Source organism: Salarias fasciatus, chromosome 15 (assembly GCF_902148845.1).
Source record: "Salarias fasciatus chromosome 15, fSalaFa1.1, whole genome shotgun sequence".
In the NCBI taxonomy this organism is placed as follows: domain Eukaryota; kingdom Metazoa; phylum Chordata; class Actinopteri; order Blenniiformes; family Blenniidae; genus Salarias; species Salarias fasciatus.
In genome coordinates, this window is record NC_043759.1 from 19,183,671 (window position 1) to 19,201,669 (window position 17,999).

A 17,999-nucleotide genomic window follows, 5' to 3' on the forward strand; every position below is an offset into this window, starting at 1 on the left:
AGCATGAGAGCAGTGTGTGAAGTCAAAACTTGAAGGTACTTCTCACTGTAAAATGCTTCTTTTTTCTTATTTATTTTCTTCTACAATATGTGTTGTCAGCTAAACAACTGAAAAAGAAAAAAACAAACAAACAGCAGAGTAACCCTTATCAGTGAAGGCCTGGGCTCAGGCAGAAAGGTGGATGAGGGATATTTCAGTGTTCCTCTGCCTTAATGACAAAACAGCTAAACCTTTTGACATGCAGTGTTCATTTATTTGAGATAGAAAGTTAGTTCTGACACCTGAGTGGTGAACTGAGGTTTGACAGGTGAACCGTGGTGTTGACCTGAACCATCCAGCTTGTTTTTGACAAGAGAACCATGAGTGCTGAGAATGTCCGATCTGTTTGTAGAAATGAGGCAAAGATATTCAAAAGGATATTTGCATTTTGGTGGCACAGACTATTTATATGGGAAAGAAATTTAGCTTTGAAACATGAGTGAATAGTTTTAGGAGAGAGATGAGCTTTACTAAGTGAACTATGGTGTTGAGCTGAACTGTAAGACAGTTTTGCCAAATGATCTTAGAGGTTGGAAAATGTCATTGGGAAAACAATACCAACAGGAAACGGCCAGTTCCCTCTGTGGGCACGTGGGGGCGCTGTCACCTGTAAAACTTTGACCTGGACTTTTCGTCCAATCCCTGAGCTGCGCCGTGTGCGTGTCATCCAGCCCCGCTGTCCTGCTGCGCCTCTCGCAAGCCAAACACTCAGGGACAAGTTGTGGAGGAAGACGAGAAGGTCCGCAGGCAGAGCAGGAGTTTGACGTGACCATGGTTCGGGGGCAGCACGGGGCCCCCCGCACGCGCACAGGCTGACACGCTACCTATCGATCACTGATCGGATGTCAGCCGTGCGTGTGGAGCAGAAGAGACGACGAGCGAAGGGGGGAGAAACATGAGTCGGCAGCAGCAGGAGCAGTCCCAGGGAGTGGTTTTAACGGGTTACCACAGCAACGCGGAGCCGATACCGACCGGGAGACCGCGCGCGCCCAGCTACCCGTCCGTCCACGACCACCAGTCCTCCTCCCTGCCCAGGTGGGACTCTCTCTCTCTGTCTGTGTGCGCGTGCGTGTGTGTGTGTGTGTGTGTGCGCGCGCGCAAAGGTCAAGGCGGTAGCTCCTCTCGTCCCTCTTTTCTCTGAGCTCGCGCTGTGCAGAATGTGTTGAATCGGCACAAAGTTGACTAAAACCACATCCTCGCTGTGTTAAACGGATCCTGCTGGAAAACTTGAACCCATCAGTAACTGGAACACACACAGCCACACACGCACGCACGCACACATAATGACACAGCCGCACACACACGCGTACAGATAATGACACAGCTTTTTCGTTGCGCCTCACCTTTGGCCTTGGGTAATGTTTTCCCTTCACCGTCGAGCTTCATTTGAGCATAACCAAGGTTTTACTCGGTCTGTCCATCTAATTCAGAACTTGGGTTTCCTCCTGTGCAACGTAAACATGGCATCTCAGACTAAAACAAGTGAGGATTTCAGAACAAGGAAATAAAAAAGATATTTGAATCATATACACATGCATTCATGCGTAAACTATGAAAATGACCCAAGTATACGTTGAAAGTTTGCCACATTTTCAAAAAAACTTGTCATTAGGCCGAACTTTTTACCTTTCTGCTTGGCACTGGTGATTTTACCTTCTGACCATTGATCTCCTGCTGCTGGAACAAGTCACTAGTCCCTTACAGGGCAAAGCTTGCATTTATACCTTACACCAGATCTGTTTGTCATATTTTTGCTGTGAAGCGACTGCCTTACCTGATATACTTTTTCAATTATTAAGTATTTGTACAGATTTGAAGATTATTATTTTATTACAAGTAGCTAACATACTATGTGTGTATACATTAAAGCACACAGTCATTTGTTTCTGGTTTGTAAACCCACTAGCAGAATATGTTTTGTCTTTTGGACTGTAAACCAAAATTAATAATACAATTTTTTCAATATTGCTTGTCATTTCATGGTGAGAATTGGCGAAATTCCAACATCATCAATTAATAAGTCACTGGCAAAAGTTAGGAGGTATGAAAGAAGCTTCTAAGATTTCTAAAGTCAAGTTCCAATTTTTGCTTTCTTCTAATTTTATCCTGAAGTAAAGCTGAACATGAGCCGTTACCATAGTAACAGTCCATGTTTGAGGTTGTAGTTTTTAATGAATAACTATCGTACTCAGAGGTTAAAGTTTCCCGATCACGTACTAAAAATACCAGGTGAGAAATGTAATTGTCTGCGACGTCATTTAACTTCAGAATTACTCAGATTATATAAGGTGTTATGAAATACGTCAGATGACGCAGCCAGATGCCTTCGGTCTGGATTTTTTTTACTCCATCTCAAAGAACGACTGGTGGTTTTGGTGTCGGGGGTTGATGGTGCTGTTGAGAGCTGGCAGACTTTGAATCATTCAGTTAGCTTAAGCCAGTTGTTGACATTCTTGTTGTTGTTTCGACACACAGTTTCTGCCAATAATCCGTCCCGACGATTCAGTCAAAACTAGAGACAGATACTTCCAGTTTGTTCTGTCATCAATGGAAATACTCAGACGATGGCGCAATACACGGTTAATCGGCCTTCATCTGCTGATCCTTTAACTTATTTACTCACCTGCTTTGGCAGTTTTTGGTGTTTCATTTCTAGTTTTTCTTCAGTCTTGTATCATCTGACTAATCCCAGGCTTCTTCGGTCTCGTAGTTTGTCAGCACTGCGTTAGACAGATCAGATGATCAGTGTGTAATTGTGCTATAATAAAGTTGTGGATTGTTGCATTTCCAGACACATTTGGGAAATTCCAGCCTTCCCTGTTTTTTCATTGACAGTAATTATGTATTTATTTATAGATTTTTGCTGTGTTTGGTGCTCTTATGCATCTTTAGTTTAAGTTATGAGTGAAATCTTTATCAGACAAAATTTGTGAAGATATACAAAAATATAGCCTAAGCAGAGCAGGAAGAGTAGATGATGAAAACCCCTGGGAGGAATCTTTGGTTAGTATTATTGTTTTTGTAAAGCATCGTGGTTTGACAAGTTTTTTTTTTTTCACTTTCCTGTGAAAGAAAGAAAACTCCCTGTGATGTAGCATTGAATGGAATCTGAGCGTATGGCACCTTTGCAGGTTCACTCTCTTATTTGTAACACACCAGGCGTGCTGATTCATCCAGGCTGAGCTTTCTGTGACTCCTGTGCATGTTTACACCACCGAGCTGCTGTCGACAACCGCGGTGTGGCAAAAGTAAACAACCCAGAACACCCGGCGTACAGATGGACACTCCAGTGTGTGCATGTGCGTGTACAGTTTGTGTGTGTGTGTGTGTGTGTGTGTGTGTGTGTGTGTGTTCCAGATGGCTCATCCACCTTGGTAGGAGGACAAAAAAAAAAAAAAAAAAAAACCCAGCATCATGTTACAGGCTGCTTTTGTCTCACCTCCCACGGCAGTGTGCGTGTCCTGTCTAGGTTGACTTGTGGAGGCTGAGCTTCGTGGTCATTGTTTCCTTCAGGAAATGAGAGACAGACAGAACGACAGACAGTCGTCGACATACAAACAGACCCAGTGGTGCTTGGCCTCGCACCAGCAGGGGACCTCCGATCTAAGGAGCCTTCGGTTACATCGCGGCGGAGTTCTGCACGTTGCCGTTGTTATTTATGGTTTTTGAAATGAGAGGAGGTTGAGATGCTTGGGGAAGGAAGGAGAGGTGCAGTGGAGTGTTTGGTTGCAGCACAACAATGGAGACACGGACTGTATCTACTGGTAGAAGATACCAATCTAATGGATTTGCTGGGATGTGCCAGGCAGAAATGTGGTGCTGCAGAGTTTTTGAATTGATTGAAAAACTGGCTGTGATGGAAAAGGAACGTGCATATATAGCATGTTTTAATCGCTTTAGAAATTCAGACACTTCAACTTTGAAAGGCAACCTTCTCAACTAACTCACTGCAAGATGTAAGGCAAATATTAACCAGTGCAAAACAGCACGGATACAAAGTTCTCACAACAGATTACGGTCAGTGAGTCAGAATAAAAGAACCTAAATTCAGCAACCGATTTTTAAAAAAGAAAAGCTGAATCATTGTGACGGGGATAGATGATGCATTGTTGCGGGATCAGAACTAAGGACAGATGATTTATTCAACCAGTGCGTCTCTGCTGAGATCAGCAACTGTGTGAGCGGGGGAACAGAGGCAGTCTGTCTTCAGAGAGAGCAGCTGGCATCTGTTGATGTGAATGGGAATACCACACACACATACACACACACGCACACACACACACGCATACACACGTCTCACTCTCTTCCTCTTTCCACAATTTCCTGCACATTGCTGTCCATTGTTAGCTTTTCAGCCAAAGTTTCTAAATTAACGAAATAAATCAGATTGTCACAGCCACAGCATCAGTGTAGGAGTGAGGTCCTTTGCACTTTTTGTTGAATTGGTAAAGTTAGGTAGGCAAGACGACAACTTTGCTTGAAATAAACATGACATCTTCCCTTGTACCTCAAAGTAAAGCTACAGTTTTCATCGCCGGGGATCACAGACCAAGTTTGTTACAGGCAAGTAAATAAACTGGCCGTTTGCTGAGTCATCACTTCCAGCATGTTCAGACATGAATCCGTTTTATCTCCCTCCAAGAAAGAAAGTAAACATGTCAAACAATTTTTCTCAGTTAAAATCTAAAAGTACTGAGTAAAATTCACCCTGTGTTTTAGATTTAACCCAAGTAAAAGTGGCATTTTTCTTTAAAGTGAAACAGCTTAACATGTTTCTACATGCAAGGGCAAGCATTTATGATGAGCAGAGCTTTTAAAACAGCCTTTCGGTGTTATAGCCGTCTAAAGGATACGCTGGTAGTTAAAACACGACAGTAAATTATTTATGAGATGGTCGTATACTTTGATTATAAAATCTGAATCTCTAAAGCAGTTTCGACTGGCAAATACAGTAAGAGGAAGATAAGGCGCACTTCTTTGTGGCGTGCCAAAGGTTGAAAGAACGTGCAGTAAAGCGTGCTTCTGTGGAGCACTCCGGCGGTAACCATATAACAATACAAATGGTTTGATGAGTTCAAGGCTGTATCTGGCCAGAGTAACGTGCGTTTGTCTTTGGAGTTTATCAACACTTTGTCAACCCAAGCAAGCGTCCATGTGGACTGAAATCGTCACACAAGTTCACTTCCTCAAAATGTTTGACTCATGCTGAACTCATCTGGGCTGAATTTGGTCTTTGCAGACTGATACAGCTTCCTTCTGTTCCTGTGTTTTTACAGGCCACACACAAGAAAAAACACAAACACACACCCAGCCTCGCACACTCCATCTCTTTCGGCAGCTCTGATTAAAGGTGTGTGGACTAAGGTACAATGACCACACACACACACACACACACCTGCACACTGTTTCTTCCTCTAAAGGTTGTTTTTGTATGAAAGTGTGCCAAAACAAGAGCGGCCCGCCCGACCTCTGGCAGTGAACGACAACATGGGGACAATGTATGTTTATAAAGCCTTGAACAAATTGTTTGCATTGTTGTGTATATTGTGGCGTTTTCTATAAACCGGGCTAACCCCGCTGAAAGGAATACACAGGAGGCAACGCCTGCGATTGTGATTTTTGAGTTAGCATCCACACAGATGGGCAGGTTTCAAACCGTGGTCAACACACGGGGCTTAGTTTTTAACAAGGTTGTAAACATACGCAGCAATAGTTGAATGAAAAATAAGCCGGCAGGAACTCGGTGTGATTAATTGCTAAACACACAGATAAATTCAGTTTGTTTTATCACAAAAGAAAAATGAACTCATTAGTAAATCACGTCGACAACAAATGAAAAATCACAACCTTCCAACGTCAACAATAATTTCATTTATCTGCACTGCAAACCAAGGTGCGAATGCACGCCAAGTGTTGGTAATCTTTGATTTATGGTACTGTCAAACTGTTGAGCTCAGGGTAAATGATTAACTCGTGCAGGTGAGGTCAAGTGTGTGTGTGTGTGCTGCAGTTCTGGACATAAACTGAATCATAAAGTCAGCTCTGACATTGCTGCATTCCTCTCAAATGAGAACATTTCGGTGGTTGAGACACTTAAGGCAGCTTGGAAAGTGTATGTCAGGGAAAACAGTCTCGCAACTACGAAAACAGAGAAGAGGAGTCGGCGTTATCACACCGGACTGAGAGCGATGGAAAGAAATGGAGACGGTGTGCAGAATGAAAACAACAGGGAGGGAGGTCAGACGGGAGGAAAGAGCAGATCTCAGAAAAGAGGCTGAGATAGAGAGAGAGAGAGAGAGAGAGAGAGAGAGAGAGAGAGGTGCAGGTCAACTGCTCGCAAAAACAGTCATTGTCGAAAGCACATCAAAGCGGGTGTGTGTGTGTGACTATATTTACCAGTCTTTCATTGCTTTGTGTGTGAGTGTTGAGAAGCGTGCTGCTGTGGTATGTGGCTTTGGCCCAGCGTGAAGCCTCAGCGTAACTCTCGTCTCATAATGCCAAATTGATTAATGCGCTAAAAGTCAACCGAGTGTTGTTTGAGTCGATGTCACGTTGCTATTCTCAGAGCAGGAAACTTTCTTTCTTCACTTCAGCCTGCGTTCAAGAGTCAAACGTCACTTTATCTAAATTGTTGACTTCACTGCTGGAACATCCCTTTTGACAATTTCCTCCTAATGGCACGCCCGTATTTACTTTATGTCTGTGTCAATTAAAACAATGGAAGATGTCCCTTCTGCTCAGAGGGTCATTATAAAGCCAGTCGGTACACTTTCTGAATGAAGTCGGTCCGGACTGCGATCGGGAGCTTCATTGTCTCAGCTGGGTGAGGCTTAACAACACCACAACAGCCCGTGTGTGCGCTGAACCTTTTCAGCTGTGCTCACGGAGCAAAAACAAAGTCCAAAGTGTGCGAGGAGCAGGGTTATTCTTAGTGCCTGGCAGATGTTGGCCTCATTAGTGGAGCGGTTGGGAATTCAACACTTTGCGGGCTCGTCTTCAGATGGAGCCTTTTGGCCGACTTCTGTCCATCTGACTCACTCACAGGCTGCAGTCAGAGAAGATCCGTGGCTGCTTTTCTCTTGCCATTAAAGGAAATATAGGTGGATGCTTGCAGAGCACATCAGCTGTGTCAGATCTTCCAGCATTTATATTCCTGGAGTGTTTTCATGATGAGGCCCAATGCGTCTTCGATCGTAGCATCAAAACTGTCTTGACTTCACTGTTGCTCTGGTTATCTTCAAATCTTTTAACATATGAGCGGATATAATGTCGAGCAGCCAGATGATCAGCAGATCTGATCATTTCCTTCCCCCCTGGTTTACACGCCTTGTCCACGTGTGTGTGTGTCTTTGTCAACAGCAGAACCGGCTGCTATAATATTCAGCAGAGCGACAGGCATGGGTTCACCGGTGCTGCAAAAATGCAGAGCGCTGACCGACCGCTGTTCACCAACCCCATCTCTGCCACCTTGCCCAGGGCTCAGCTCTCCTCCAGCCCCAAATCTGGCTCCAGCCCCAGGCACAGCCCCCGACACAGCCCCAAATCCAGGTCCAGACCACTGCCTCAGCGCTGCATCTCTCAGGTAAGATGATGATGGTGACATGCATCATTTCATTTTATTCGTTCGATCAGAACCGAATTGACACCAGGTAATGAAGAATAAATCCTCATTTTGGTGCATCTCCTCAACTTGTAGGACTCTCTGGATGAGCTGCAGATGGACGACTACTGGAAGGAGGTGGAGAATATCACCAGCTCAGGAGGAGGACAGGTTCATGAGGAGGAGCAGCACAAGGTTTCTGAGGGTAGGATGCATTCACATGATGTTTACTCATCAAGCCAGTGACCATATTTGGTGACTTCTCTTCCCTTCGTAGCTAAATACAACTGCTTCACTGTAGGTCTGCGTTGCTCATTGATTCATTCTCTAAAAAAATAAAGATCTAATTTGGTCACGGACTCTGTAGCGACAGTGAATATGTTCAATTTTAAAAGGATTCATCTTTTCAGTTATAGTTGTCCGATTTCCTGTTAATACGTTTGATTATAGTCATACTTGCAGTTTTCAGCAGATTTTTTGTCATATTTAAATGGAATGTAATATTTATTAAGAATGAATTTATTTAGCAAGTAGTGCTAGAATCTATTTAAATTAATGTAATTTATTAATCGCAATTAATCTCGTTTCACTGCGTATCGGCATTTGATAGAAGGAAATCATCCAATTCCACATCTGTTGCATTTTTTTCTTTCTCTCCATCACGACAGTCAGTCTTAACTAAGTTCTTATGAACACTGGACTCACTGATCTGCACTTAGATAATTTTCTCTAAACTGAACATAATTCACAGAACACAGAAAATGATATATCGATCCTGAGAATAACTTTTTCTCTCATGTCAATGACGACTGCAACTATTACACTCAAGACCAATTCAACAGCAACATTACCATAGAAAATTGCTAATCAATGATCCATCTTAACAATAGAAACCTGTATGCAAACTTTAAAAGGATCAAATACTTTCTAAGTCAATTCAAATGTCACTTTGATATTATTCTAGTGTCGGAAACTTGGTTAAACTGTGACTTGGAAATTGATTTTGTCATTGAAGGATGATTCAACATTGATCTGCTAAATATTGTTCTAATTTAATCCCAAAAATCACCAGGATCACTTCTCAGTCTGCAAGTTCAATTGAAATATATTGTAAAATGTTATAATGCCAACGTGAGTGGCTTATTAGTTCATGAGATGAGTGATCAGTTTTCACTATTTGCAATAATAATTACAGAAACACTAAGACAGACAACAAGCGTCTTTAACTGAGGAATCCCTGAATAAACTAAAATCCAATTCAATTTATGAAGAGAAACATGTTGATGGTGCTTATGAAAGTTTCTTAAGAATATGTAAGTTATTTTAGGATAAACACTGTCCAATAAACAATATAGGAAAAAAATGTGCTAATCAGTGGCTCACAAAGGGATTAATAAATGCATATGAAAAGAAAAATGCGTTGTACAGGTAATTTATAAAGAATTTAGAACATTTATAAATCTAAAGAGGACTGTGAAATAAATATTAGAAGTATAAACATTGGTTATGTAATGTTATGAGAATATGTACAAAGAGCTATTATAATGAAATACTGGAAAAAAGACAGATGATATCAGAGGTATATGGAATGCACTCCGTATATAGGATGTTCTCCCTGTGCATGTCCAAGTGTTTGCCCTGTAAAAGGCTGGTGGCCTGTCCAGTATTCAACCTTTCCCTTTAGTTCTCTGGGATTTGCTCCCTGCATAGAAGATGGATGGGTGATGAAGATGAGCGATTTATCATGACAAGTAAATTGATAACCATCCATCAGTGATCTCTGCCAGCTCACGCTTGTGCAGTGACTCGCTTTGTTTCCTGTTCGTCAAGGAATGCAGCTCATGTTTAGTCATCTTCTACCTGTTTATGGAAACCATTGTTCTCTGGGAAGTGCAGCTTTCCTGCAGAACATGTGTGTTCAGTTCTGTCCACGGTGACACCTGCTGTTTCCTGTAAATGCAGACGATCAAAACTGGATGATGCAGTCAAGTTGATCCGTCGTCCCTGTTTTTCTCTTTCAGAAGGCGAGCACGAGGAGGCGTGGCTGAAAGAGGCGGGGCTGTCGCAGCTCGTCACTGGCTCACTGGCAGTCGATCAAGAGCAGGTGTCAGTCATTAATATTTAAACAATCTGGATTTATCGTCGGTTTATCATCAGATCCTCGAATGAATGTGCAGAGTTTGGGACATTAAAGACCACATGCACACTTTAAAGGTTATTAGATTCATTACATTTTGACTCGTGTGGTCATGACTGACTGGTTGACAGGAGGAAGACAGCGCCGTGTTCCTGTCCACGCTGACCAGAACGCAGGCCGCAGCCGTCGAGCGTCGGATAAAGACGCTGCAGACACAGCGGCGACGCAACCGGCAGCATTTACCCGACGTTCGGGATATATTCAGACCGCCTGAGAAGGTTTGGAAATAAACACGTGACTGAAATCACAACGTAAACACGGACACAGCTTCACCTTTCAGAAAAAAAAGCCTTTTTTTTTTCCTACAGCTGCACAGTTTGATTTAGTAATCGACTGCGAGAACATGACGATACTGCAGTTCTTTCCAAAGGCCACAGTCAGTAATTCTGAAGCTTACTTATTAACACATTGTGTCATGTCTGTTCATTCACACAGAAACATAAAGTCCAAGAATAACTGAATGTAGCGTTCACTTGGGATCGGTCTACCGATTTATGGAGCTTTTCTCATCCCAATATTCCCTTTGGAAACTGTTTTTCTCAAATTTCCTGAAGCAAATCAAGTCGACTTCATGTGTGAGTTTGGATAAAAGTAGCCCCACATTTGAGACTTCCTCTTGGCGCAAATATGATATAGTTTTTACATTATTCAAGCTGTGCTTCATGATCCATGCTTGCATGATTGATGAATTCTCTCTGTTCATGTTAAATTGGACCTTGTTCTAGGACTTGGACTTTAGACACATCTGTCTTACATAAACAGTTGATTTGATACCGACTCAGTTACCGTTTCACCAAACCACTGCAATTCAACATTTCCTTTTTGAACCGAACCACAAAGCAAGTGGTTTTCTCCAGAGTGTTGGCATTTTCTTAAACCAATTCCCAATGTTGTTATGCTCCGTGACCGGATTTGTTACCGTTTTTATTATTTTACTGATGAACACGTCTTTTCTACAAAGTGACGGAGCAAATAATGTGTAACAGTGTTCTGTAAATTTGTGACTTATTGGGCACATGGAGCTCTGTGCGTGACGTACTGCCGTGTCTGTGCTAGGAGGACGAGAAGCCTAACAAAATCAAACCGGGAAGTGAGAATGGACGAAAAGATACATCTCCAGCCGGTATGGGCAAAACACACACGGACACACACACACACACACACACACACCACAGTGACTAATGCACTCACCAGAATAAACTACAGTAAGACACATTTAATTGTCCGTCTCCATCTGTTTATACAGTTGCACTTTACCAGTATAAACACATATGTCGCGCGCCGCCTGTGTGGCCCAATCCTTCATTTCTTTTCTGCGTGTGTGTGTGTGTGTGCTTCTCAGCAGAAACGGAGACAGAACTCAATGTGGAAGTGGCGTTTTCCGAGCAGGCGCTCTCTTACAGGGACCACCATCTGATGTTAAAAGTCCCGTCCAGCTCCAACTCACCGGACGACAAACTACCAGTGAGTCGCTCACCTGTGCAGTCACAATTTGTAGGTTTTACACACTTCACAAAGTAGATCAACTCATAACAACATATGGCTTAAAAGTTAATACAGTCACACAATAAGACCCTGAAGATTATTTTATTTAACTGGTTTTTCTTTGTGTTTTTGATTGTGGTGGGGAAAAAAAAAAGTATTTTAATCAGATTAATTTAGATGTTTGATGAGGTGACGGTTGCTTTGGTACATTAAGTCCCGTTGCAGCAGAAAAGGGCAATGAGCTTAAATACTAGCCAAGTGCAGAGATCAGGTTGCAATGACTCGCTCTAAGAAAAAAAGGAAGCAAATGGGTGGACTCTCATGTGATGGCTGCTTTGAAAAGGTCTCCAGTCGATTCCTTATGTTTATTATTTTTCCCCCAAAATATTGTTGAGTAGGTTATATGCATGGTGACTTTACAATGAAATCATGGACACTACACAGTGCAGTTGCTTCCTTTTAGAAAGGAGTTTTGCATGTGTAGAAGTCTGAGTGCAGAGCTGGAGTGACACCTGGTGGTGTAGACTGGTATTACTGGTCAACTCTTTCAGTTTCCCCCATGTGAAGGTGATTGTGAAAATAGGGGTAAGTCTTTTCTCATAGTATCTGATATTCTTTTTTGCCCTTCTCCAGAATTTCAGGCTGCTCCGAGATAAAACAGGTCAGACCAGAGTTGGAGATCTGTCTCCTCTGGATATGAAAAAGGTAAAGCGGTGTAACAATATGAGCTATGGAGCGGTATAAATCAATAACTAAATATGTTTTCAAAACCAGTCCCCTTTTAGTATTTGTACTATACATATTCACAATTTCCTCTGTCAGGTCCGTAGGCTGGTGCTTGTGGAGATGACTGCTCTGTTTGACACTGCTGGGATTGACGTCAAGGCACACAAAGCTGTCAGAGTTAAGGCTAAAGGTATAAACACACACACACACGTGCACTGATTCTAACCTTGACCTCACCCTAATGACAGCCACACCCTAAAACCCCGTCCTCAAACACACTTAACCTGGAGGCGAGCCCTGCATGCGGGGCTCCAAAGGTAGGCCACACCCGAGAAGTGCAGCAACTGTTGGTTAAAAAATAACAAAGGTTATCTGAACTCATCCGGAATTCCCGAGATAAGCTCAAATATAATTTCATTATCAGATATGCTGAAGTTATAGTGTGATTCTTTCCCAGTCAGTCCATAAAGTCAACACAAGTAAATATAATAAATACTTTGCTTTACATGCTGACACACAGAGTCAGTGGGGAAAAAAAAGTCTTTGTACTGCTATTTGTTATATAGACTACAAACCGCTTTTCAAGAAAGCAGGATTTTTTTCAAAGCCTCGACCCTTCGCACTCCCATTGTCCTGTGGCACTCAGTGTTTGTGCTCCTGTGTGCAGAGAGCGGTCTGTTCGGCGTTCCTCTGCCCATGTTATTGGAGTATGACCAGAGACGGATTCCTGGGACCAAAGTGCCATTCATCCTGCAAAAGGTGAGAACACCAACAAGCCAGCCTGACACTCTGAGGCTTTTTAAAATCAATGCGAGCAAAAGCTGTGTACTTCACATACCTCTATGCTACAACGCTCAGTCACTCAGAGGGAATAACGCTCACAGGTAGTGTGTTCCCTTTAAACTCTGTACTTGAGTTGTTTTATCTAACGGTGAAGTGTCTTTCTTATCGCCAGCTTATTTGTCATATTGAGGAGGAGGGATTAGACACAGAGGGTCTGCTGCGGATCCCTGGAGCAGCCACAAGAGTAAAGGTGCGTTCAAGTGACTACATTCCTGTAATGATAATAGCCTAATGTTTTTTTTTTTTCCCTTTGAAGTTGATGAGCTTACTTGTGTGTGCGTTTGTTTCAAATCCAGTCCCTGTGCCAGGAGCTGGAGTCCTCGTTCTATGATGGGATGTTCCCATGGCAACAGTTGAAACAGCACGATGCTGCCAGCCTTCTGAAGCTGTTCATCAGGGAGCTCCCCCATCCTTTACTGACCGTGGAGTACCTCAACGCCTTCATTGCCGTCAACAGTACGTATACCAACTATAAAGAACACATAAACGGACACTACCTGACAGACCTTGTGGAATAATCATACTCCAATGCTGGTTTTCACCTACGATGCATTTCGAGTTTGCAGATTAGATTTTATCATGTGATAAAAAAAAAAATAATTTAGCCAGACGAGTGATGCCCAGGCGAGATATGGGTGTTATATTACACTCATCCCCAGGCCAAATCACGGCTCTGATTACGTGGCAGTGCTTGACACATTCTTATTATGTGTGCTGACAGAGCTCCCCACAAAGAAGCAACAGCTCCAAGCTTTGAACCTGTTGGTCCTTTTATTACCCGAGGCCAGTCGGGACACTTTGAAGGTAGAAGCACATTCAGTTTGAAATTTTTTCGTCTCTTTCCATCCTTCCCTCAACTGTTTTCTCGGTATAATAAATCGTGTCTTTGCAGGCCCTGGTGGAGTTTTTCCAGCGGGTGATTGACCATCAGGCCAAGAATAAAATGACTCTGAACAACGTGTCGGTTGTCATGGCTCCCAACCTCTTCATGTTCAAAGGCTTTCGGTCCAAGGTCACAGAGCAGCAGGAGTTCTCAATGGCCACCAGCACTGCCAACATCGTCCGACTACTGATCAGATACCAGAATCTTTTATGGACAGTAAGACAAAAACCCGAGAAACACGTTCACAGAGCAAATGTGCATTTGTGCCATCAACACCATCCTCTTCTTCAGGAAGCAGGGAGGAGAGTCTGGCTTGTATTAGTCTCAGGATGTCTCATTTGTTTCTTGTGCTTCACTCTAGATTCCCAAATTCATTGTGAACCAAGTCAGACAGCATAACATGGAGAGTCAGCGGAAACAGAATAAAGAGAGAGCCGTTCTGAAGCTGCTGAAGAAGATTACCATGGACAAATCGTCTGATAATCCTCTCCTCGAGGTAGCAGCTCAAATGTTTTTTTGATACTGTCATTCAGAAGTGTGCACATTGATGTTTTGATGGCTTTTAATTCTTGAAACCATTAGAAAAATAATATTTGCATATTGGAATGTACACTGCAAGCTCATAAAAAAACAACTTTCAAAAGCGAGTTCAGAGCAGGGAAGAGGATTTCCTGCTTCCTTTGACTGATAACCATACTTAATTATGTGGAATACAGTCTGTAGCCACTTTGTATGCATTGTATGTGGATTAATGGCGGCATCTAGTGGTGATTTATTAGATTGCCACTGTGGACGTGTGATTAAATACAGATGAAATGGAACTCATCTGGGCGATTTGCAGTCATTTGTAATAGACTATTTTACACAGTAAAGTAGTTACTGTGCAGTTCATATATGAATTTTGGGAATATTTTGACCAATCAGCTTCACTCCTCTCGTCTGATCGAACTCCCGTAGAAGCATCATGTCGGTTGAATAAGTTAATATTTAGGGTTTTTTTTTCCAATAACACTGAGAAACACTTAACAGAGAGAACATATAGGATTACTTTAGTTCCTCTTTAACAAAGCATCAGTGAATGAATGACCAAAGGTTCATTTCCCCTGAAAGCTGCGAATGGAGACAGTGACTTGAGTTCATTAAGCAGAGGAGCAATAATGTCAGCTCCACATTCTTCAGCTGCCTTCAATCCAGGTTTCATATGAGTGTGTACACGGCATTTCTCCCGAAATGTTGATGCGGCTGGCTGCATGTTTCTCTTCACTGACTGTTTGTGCACGTCTGTTTACCACCAGGAGAGTTCCCAAGGATTAATTCGAGTCCAAGCCCCTCAGTTTAGCAAGATTTCCATGGCGTTGCAGCTGACTGAAGAGCTGCAGGCTGTTGATGTATTAACACGCTTCCTCAGCCAGGACAGGTAATGTGTAAGCCTGAAGCGTTCCAGAGAAACTGTACAAGCATGCATACACTACTTCTCCAAACTCTGCAAGACTTCATGTTCACGATGCTTTCTTTGCTTTTTCCGCCTCTCTTCTCTTTCTGCTCTCAGCTCACTGAAAGTGAAAAAAGAAGACTTGTGTCTCTATGAAATTGGTGGAAACATCAGTAAGTCCTGCTATCATTTTAAAACACATTTTCAGTTATTGTAATTCAGCATATATTTTAGAAATAGACATTAAGAGTTTATTTTTGCTAAAGTTATGTGCTGAAGCTCTGTTTCACTGCTTTCTAAGGGAATTTTCTTGAATATCATAAACAGTGTAGGAGTTATATTTCTGAGAACGACACATGACAAATCCTGTCAGGAGTAAAAAAGGTAAATCCAGCTTTCGCCAAGCAGTAAAGTGTCTCTCTGTGCTTTGTCTCCTCCTAGAGGAGAGATGCCTCGATGGTGAGACGTTCATGAAAGACCTCTTCCAGTTGAACCCGGCAGCAGAGTGGGTCATCAAATCTGTGCAACGATAAGCTATTTTCCACCGTCTTGCCCGGCTGGATGCTCTGAACACCGCTGCGTCATCATCATCATCCGGCCCGCTGGTTTCTGCCGGTTCTGGACACACCTGGATCCTTCACATGTAGCAGTTACCATGCATTCAGTTCATCCTGAAATCTTCCACCAAACGCAATATTACAATGGTCATTTTAACAATGAGAGTCATGTTTTTTTTTGGGGTTTTTTTTTTTGGTTTTTTTATCTCAGCTTTTCTAGGTTTTCACATACTGAGACATCAGAATAAGACAAGCAGCCAGGGACCTGCTAGTTAAAGAAAACTTAGACCTCAAACACCACTAGCCTGAAGTCCAGGTCAAAGACTACCACTTTTTTATTGTTTTGGTCTTTTGTTCTTGTGCACTGGTGGAAACAATTCCTTGGTTTGTAAGCTGTGATGTTTTTCTACATCCTATCACTCCACTGTGTTAATATAGAAACAAGCATTTTTAACACCACGAGGTAGTCACATGAGCAAAGTTTTTTGTTTGTTGTTTTGAGTTATATACTTCATTTGTTCATTTATTTTCCCCATTAAAACCATCAGTTCATTACATTACCTGGCATCAGTAGTATTGTGTATATATTGCACTGTTTCACTGTTAGGGATACTTTTGTAAGTCCATAACTGAATGAATGGAGGTGGAAAACCTAAATTTTAACGTATGATATACACCAGCAGAAGCTGATCAAAATGTCTTTGCTCCTTGTCTAAAATCACGTTGCTGACCTTTCAGGACACGCTATGATGACACTGTCGATGTGGTTCGTTGTGGACATTTGACCCTTTTAGACTGCAGATGTTTGAGTGTGTTAATGTGTTAATCCACCGGGAAGAACTGCTGAATGTTGGTGCGCAAATGTGAACAAACAGAATTCTGCCTTTTTATACATACTGGTGAATGTGTGTGCAACTTCACGCACATTATGTTCAGTCAGATTTTTATAACAAACGCTTGTTCATTACAAATATTAAGTGCGCATTATAATGGAGTGAAAGACTGACTGTATAAACAATTTGAAATGATGCATTTGCACAGAATGTTTTTTAAGGTGTCCGAACATTCGAAAAATGTGCATAGCTTATTTTGGTTTCTGGCTCTGCAACCTGGTATGTTTTCATTTGGACCACCACTCCCCACCCACCTATTTCTTTTTTTAGAAAATGATTTTGTGCTTCACTTTGTATTTTATTCAGTTTTCAACAAATCCTTAATCTGAGTCTGTGTGATTTTTCAGATTCGGCAGCCTGTGTACGACAATATCCGGACTGCAAATGTCTGTTTTATGGAAAGCTGTAGCGTGCTCTTAATTTGAAAAGATGCTATAGAAATGTTCTAACTGTTCTGATTTTTTAAAACTATTATCTATATGTGTTGCATTAACTGTGAATTGTTTTTTTTTTTCAGATAATGATTTTTTTTTTTTTTTTGCCTCTGAAATGACCACTAAGACTGTAAATAAACATGCGGTTACTAATTAACGTTGCTGGTTGTGATCTTTGCCAGTTGTCTCATTTTGACATCGTTCTTTCAGATAAACACTCGTTAGAATCTTATCTTTATATATGTCATTCAAACTCCTCCACCTACCTCTAATTCCTTGAATATAGGACATATTACTGTACAACATTTACATAGTTTCCAATACTCAGTCTAACTGTTAAATATTTTGCAGAATCAGTAAAAACGAAACATGATAGAAAGTTGTCCTTTGTGCCTCGATATTGAGTGGTGTGGGACACGTCATCAGTTGTATCCTTTTAATCAGAATGCAGTGCACTTTATTGTAGACAGTAACCCGCCTATGAAAAAAGGGAAATGAATTGCTGTAATGCAGAAGAGACTATAAAGAAGAATAATAAAATCCACCAATTAAAAAAAAAAAAAAAAAAAAAATTAATGAAACGGTGGCCACATGGTGGTGAAGTGGACAGCACTCTGAGTAATTGTCTGTTCTCCCCATCCATGGTTTTTCTCATCAGGGTTTTCCTCGTATGCTTTCCTTTGTGTGTGAGACTTTTCTGTGAGATACTCCAGCTTCCCTCTATGGTCTGAATGAAACATTAAATGAAGCCTCATTTGTGACCTTAAATTTCCCTTGTGGCTGTTTTTATCTCTGTGTTTATTCTCCTGCAGGGGACTCCTTCAGCTGTTAATGGTGCACCCTGCCTTCAGCCATCGTGACCCTAGATTGAACAAAGCTGTTCAGAGGTGAATCTAGATTTAGAATTTGA

The 17,999-nt window shown here is 41.9% G+C and overlaps 1 protein-coding gene across 6 annotated transcripts; it reads left to right on the forward strand.

Moving 5' to 3' along the window:
- Positions 1–725: 725 nt before the first annotated feature.
- On the forward strand, positions 726–17,229 carry arhgap18 (Rho GTPase activating protein 18). 6 transcript variants are annotated; one of them, XM_030110595.1, is made up of 18 exons: positions 726–1,074; positions 7,399–7,621; positions 7,736–7,844; positions 9,661–9,743; positions 9,908–10,054; positions 10,893–10,959; positions 11,179–11,300; positions 11,955–12,026; positions 12,144–12,237; positions 12,715–12,806; positions 13,003–13,080; positions 13,187–13,346; positions 13,612–13,694; positions 13,783–13,989; positions 14,135–14,269; positions 15,069–15,190; positions 15,323–15,378; positions 15,647–17,229. In XM_030110595.1, exons 1-18 carry the CDS (start codon positions 935–937, stop codon positions 15,736–15,738), a joined length of 2,082 nt encoding a protein of 693 aa, XP_029966455.1. In that variant the 5' UTR covers positions 726–934; the 3' UTR covers positions 15,739–17,229. The 6 variants fall into 6 exon arrangements, with proteins under 6 accessions (XP_029966455.1, XP_029966458.1, XP_029966459.1 ...); XM_030110598.1 differs by having other exon boundaries at positions 10,896–10,959; XM_030110599.1 differs by having other exon boundaries at positions 10,896–10,959; positions 11,182–11,300.
- Positions 17,230–17,999: the final 770 nt, after the last annotated feature.

What these genes read in the sequence shown, in the direction of transcription:
- arhgap18 (XM_030110595.1), top strand. Translation starts at nt 935, where the DNA reads ATGAGTCGGCAGCAGCAGGAGCAGTCCCAGGGAGTGGTTTTAACGGGT. An exon ending in AAAAGATACATCTCCAGCCG is followed by an intron (nt 10,960 to 11,178) that starts GTATGGGCAAAA and finishes TGTGCTTCTCAG; the next exon opens with CAGAAACGGAGACAGAACTC. An exon ending in CCAGTCGGGACACTTTGAAG is followed by an intron (nt 13,695 to 13,782) that starts GTAGAAGCACAT and finishes GTGTCTTTGCAG; the next exon opens with GCCCTGGTGGAGTTTTTCCA.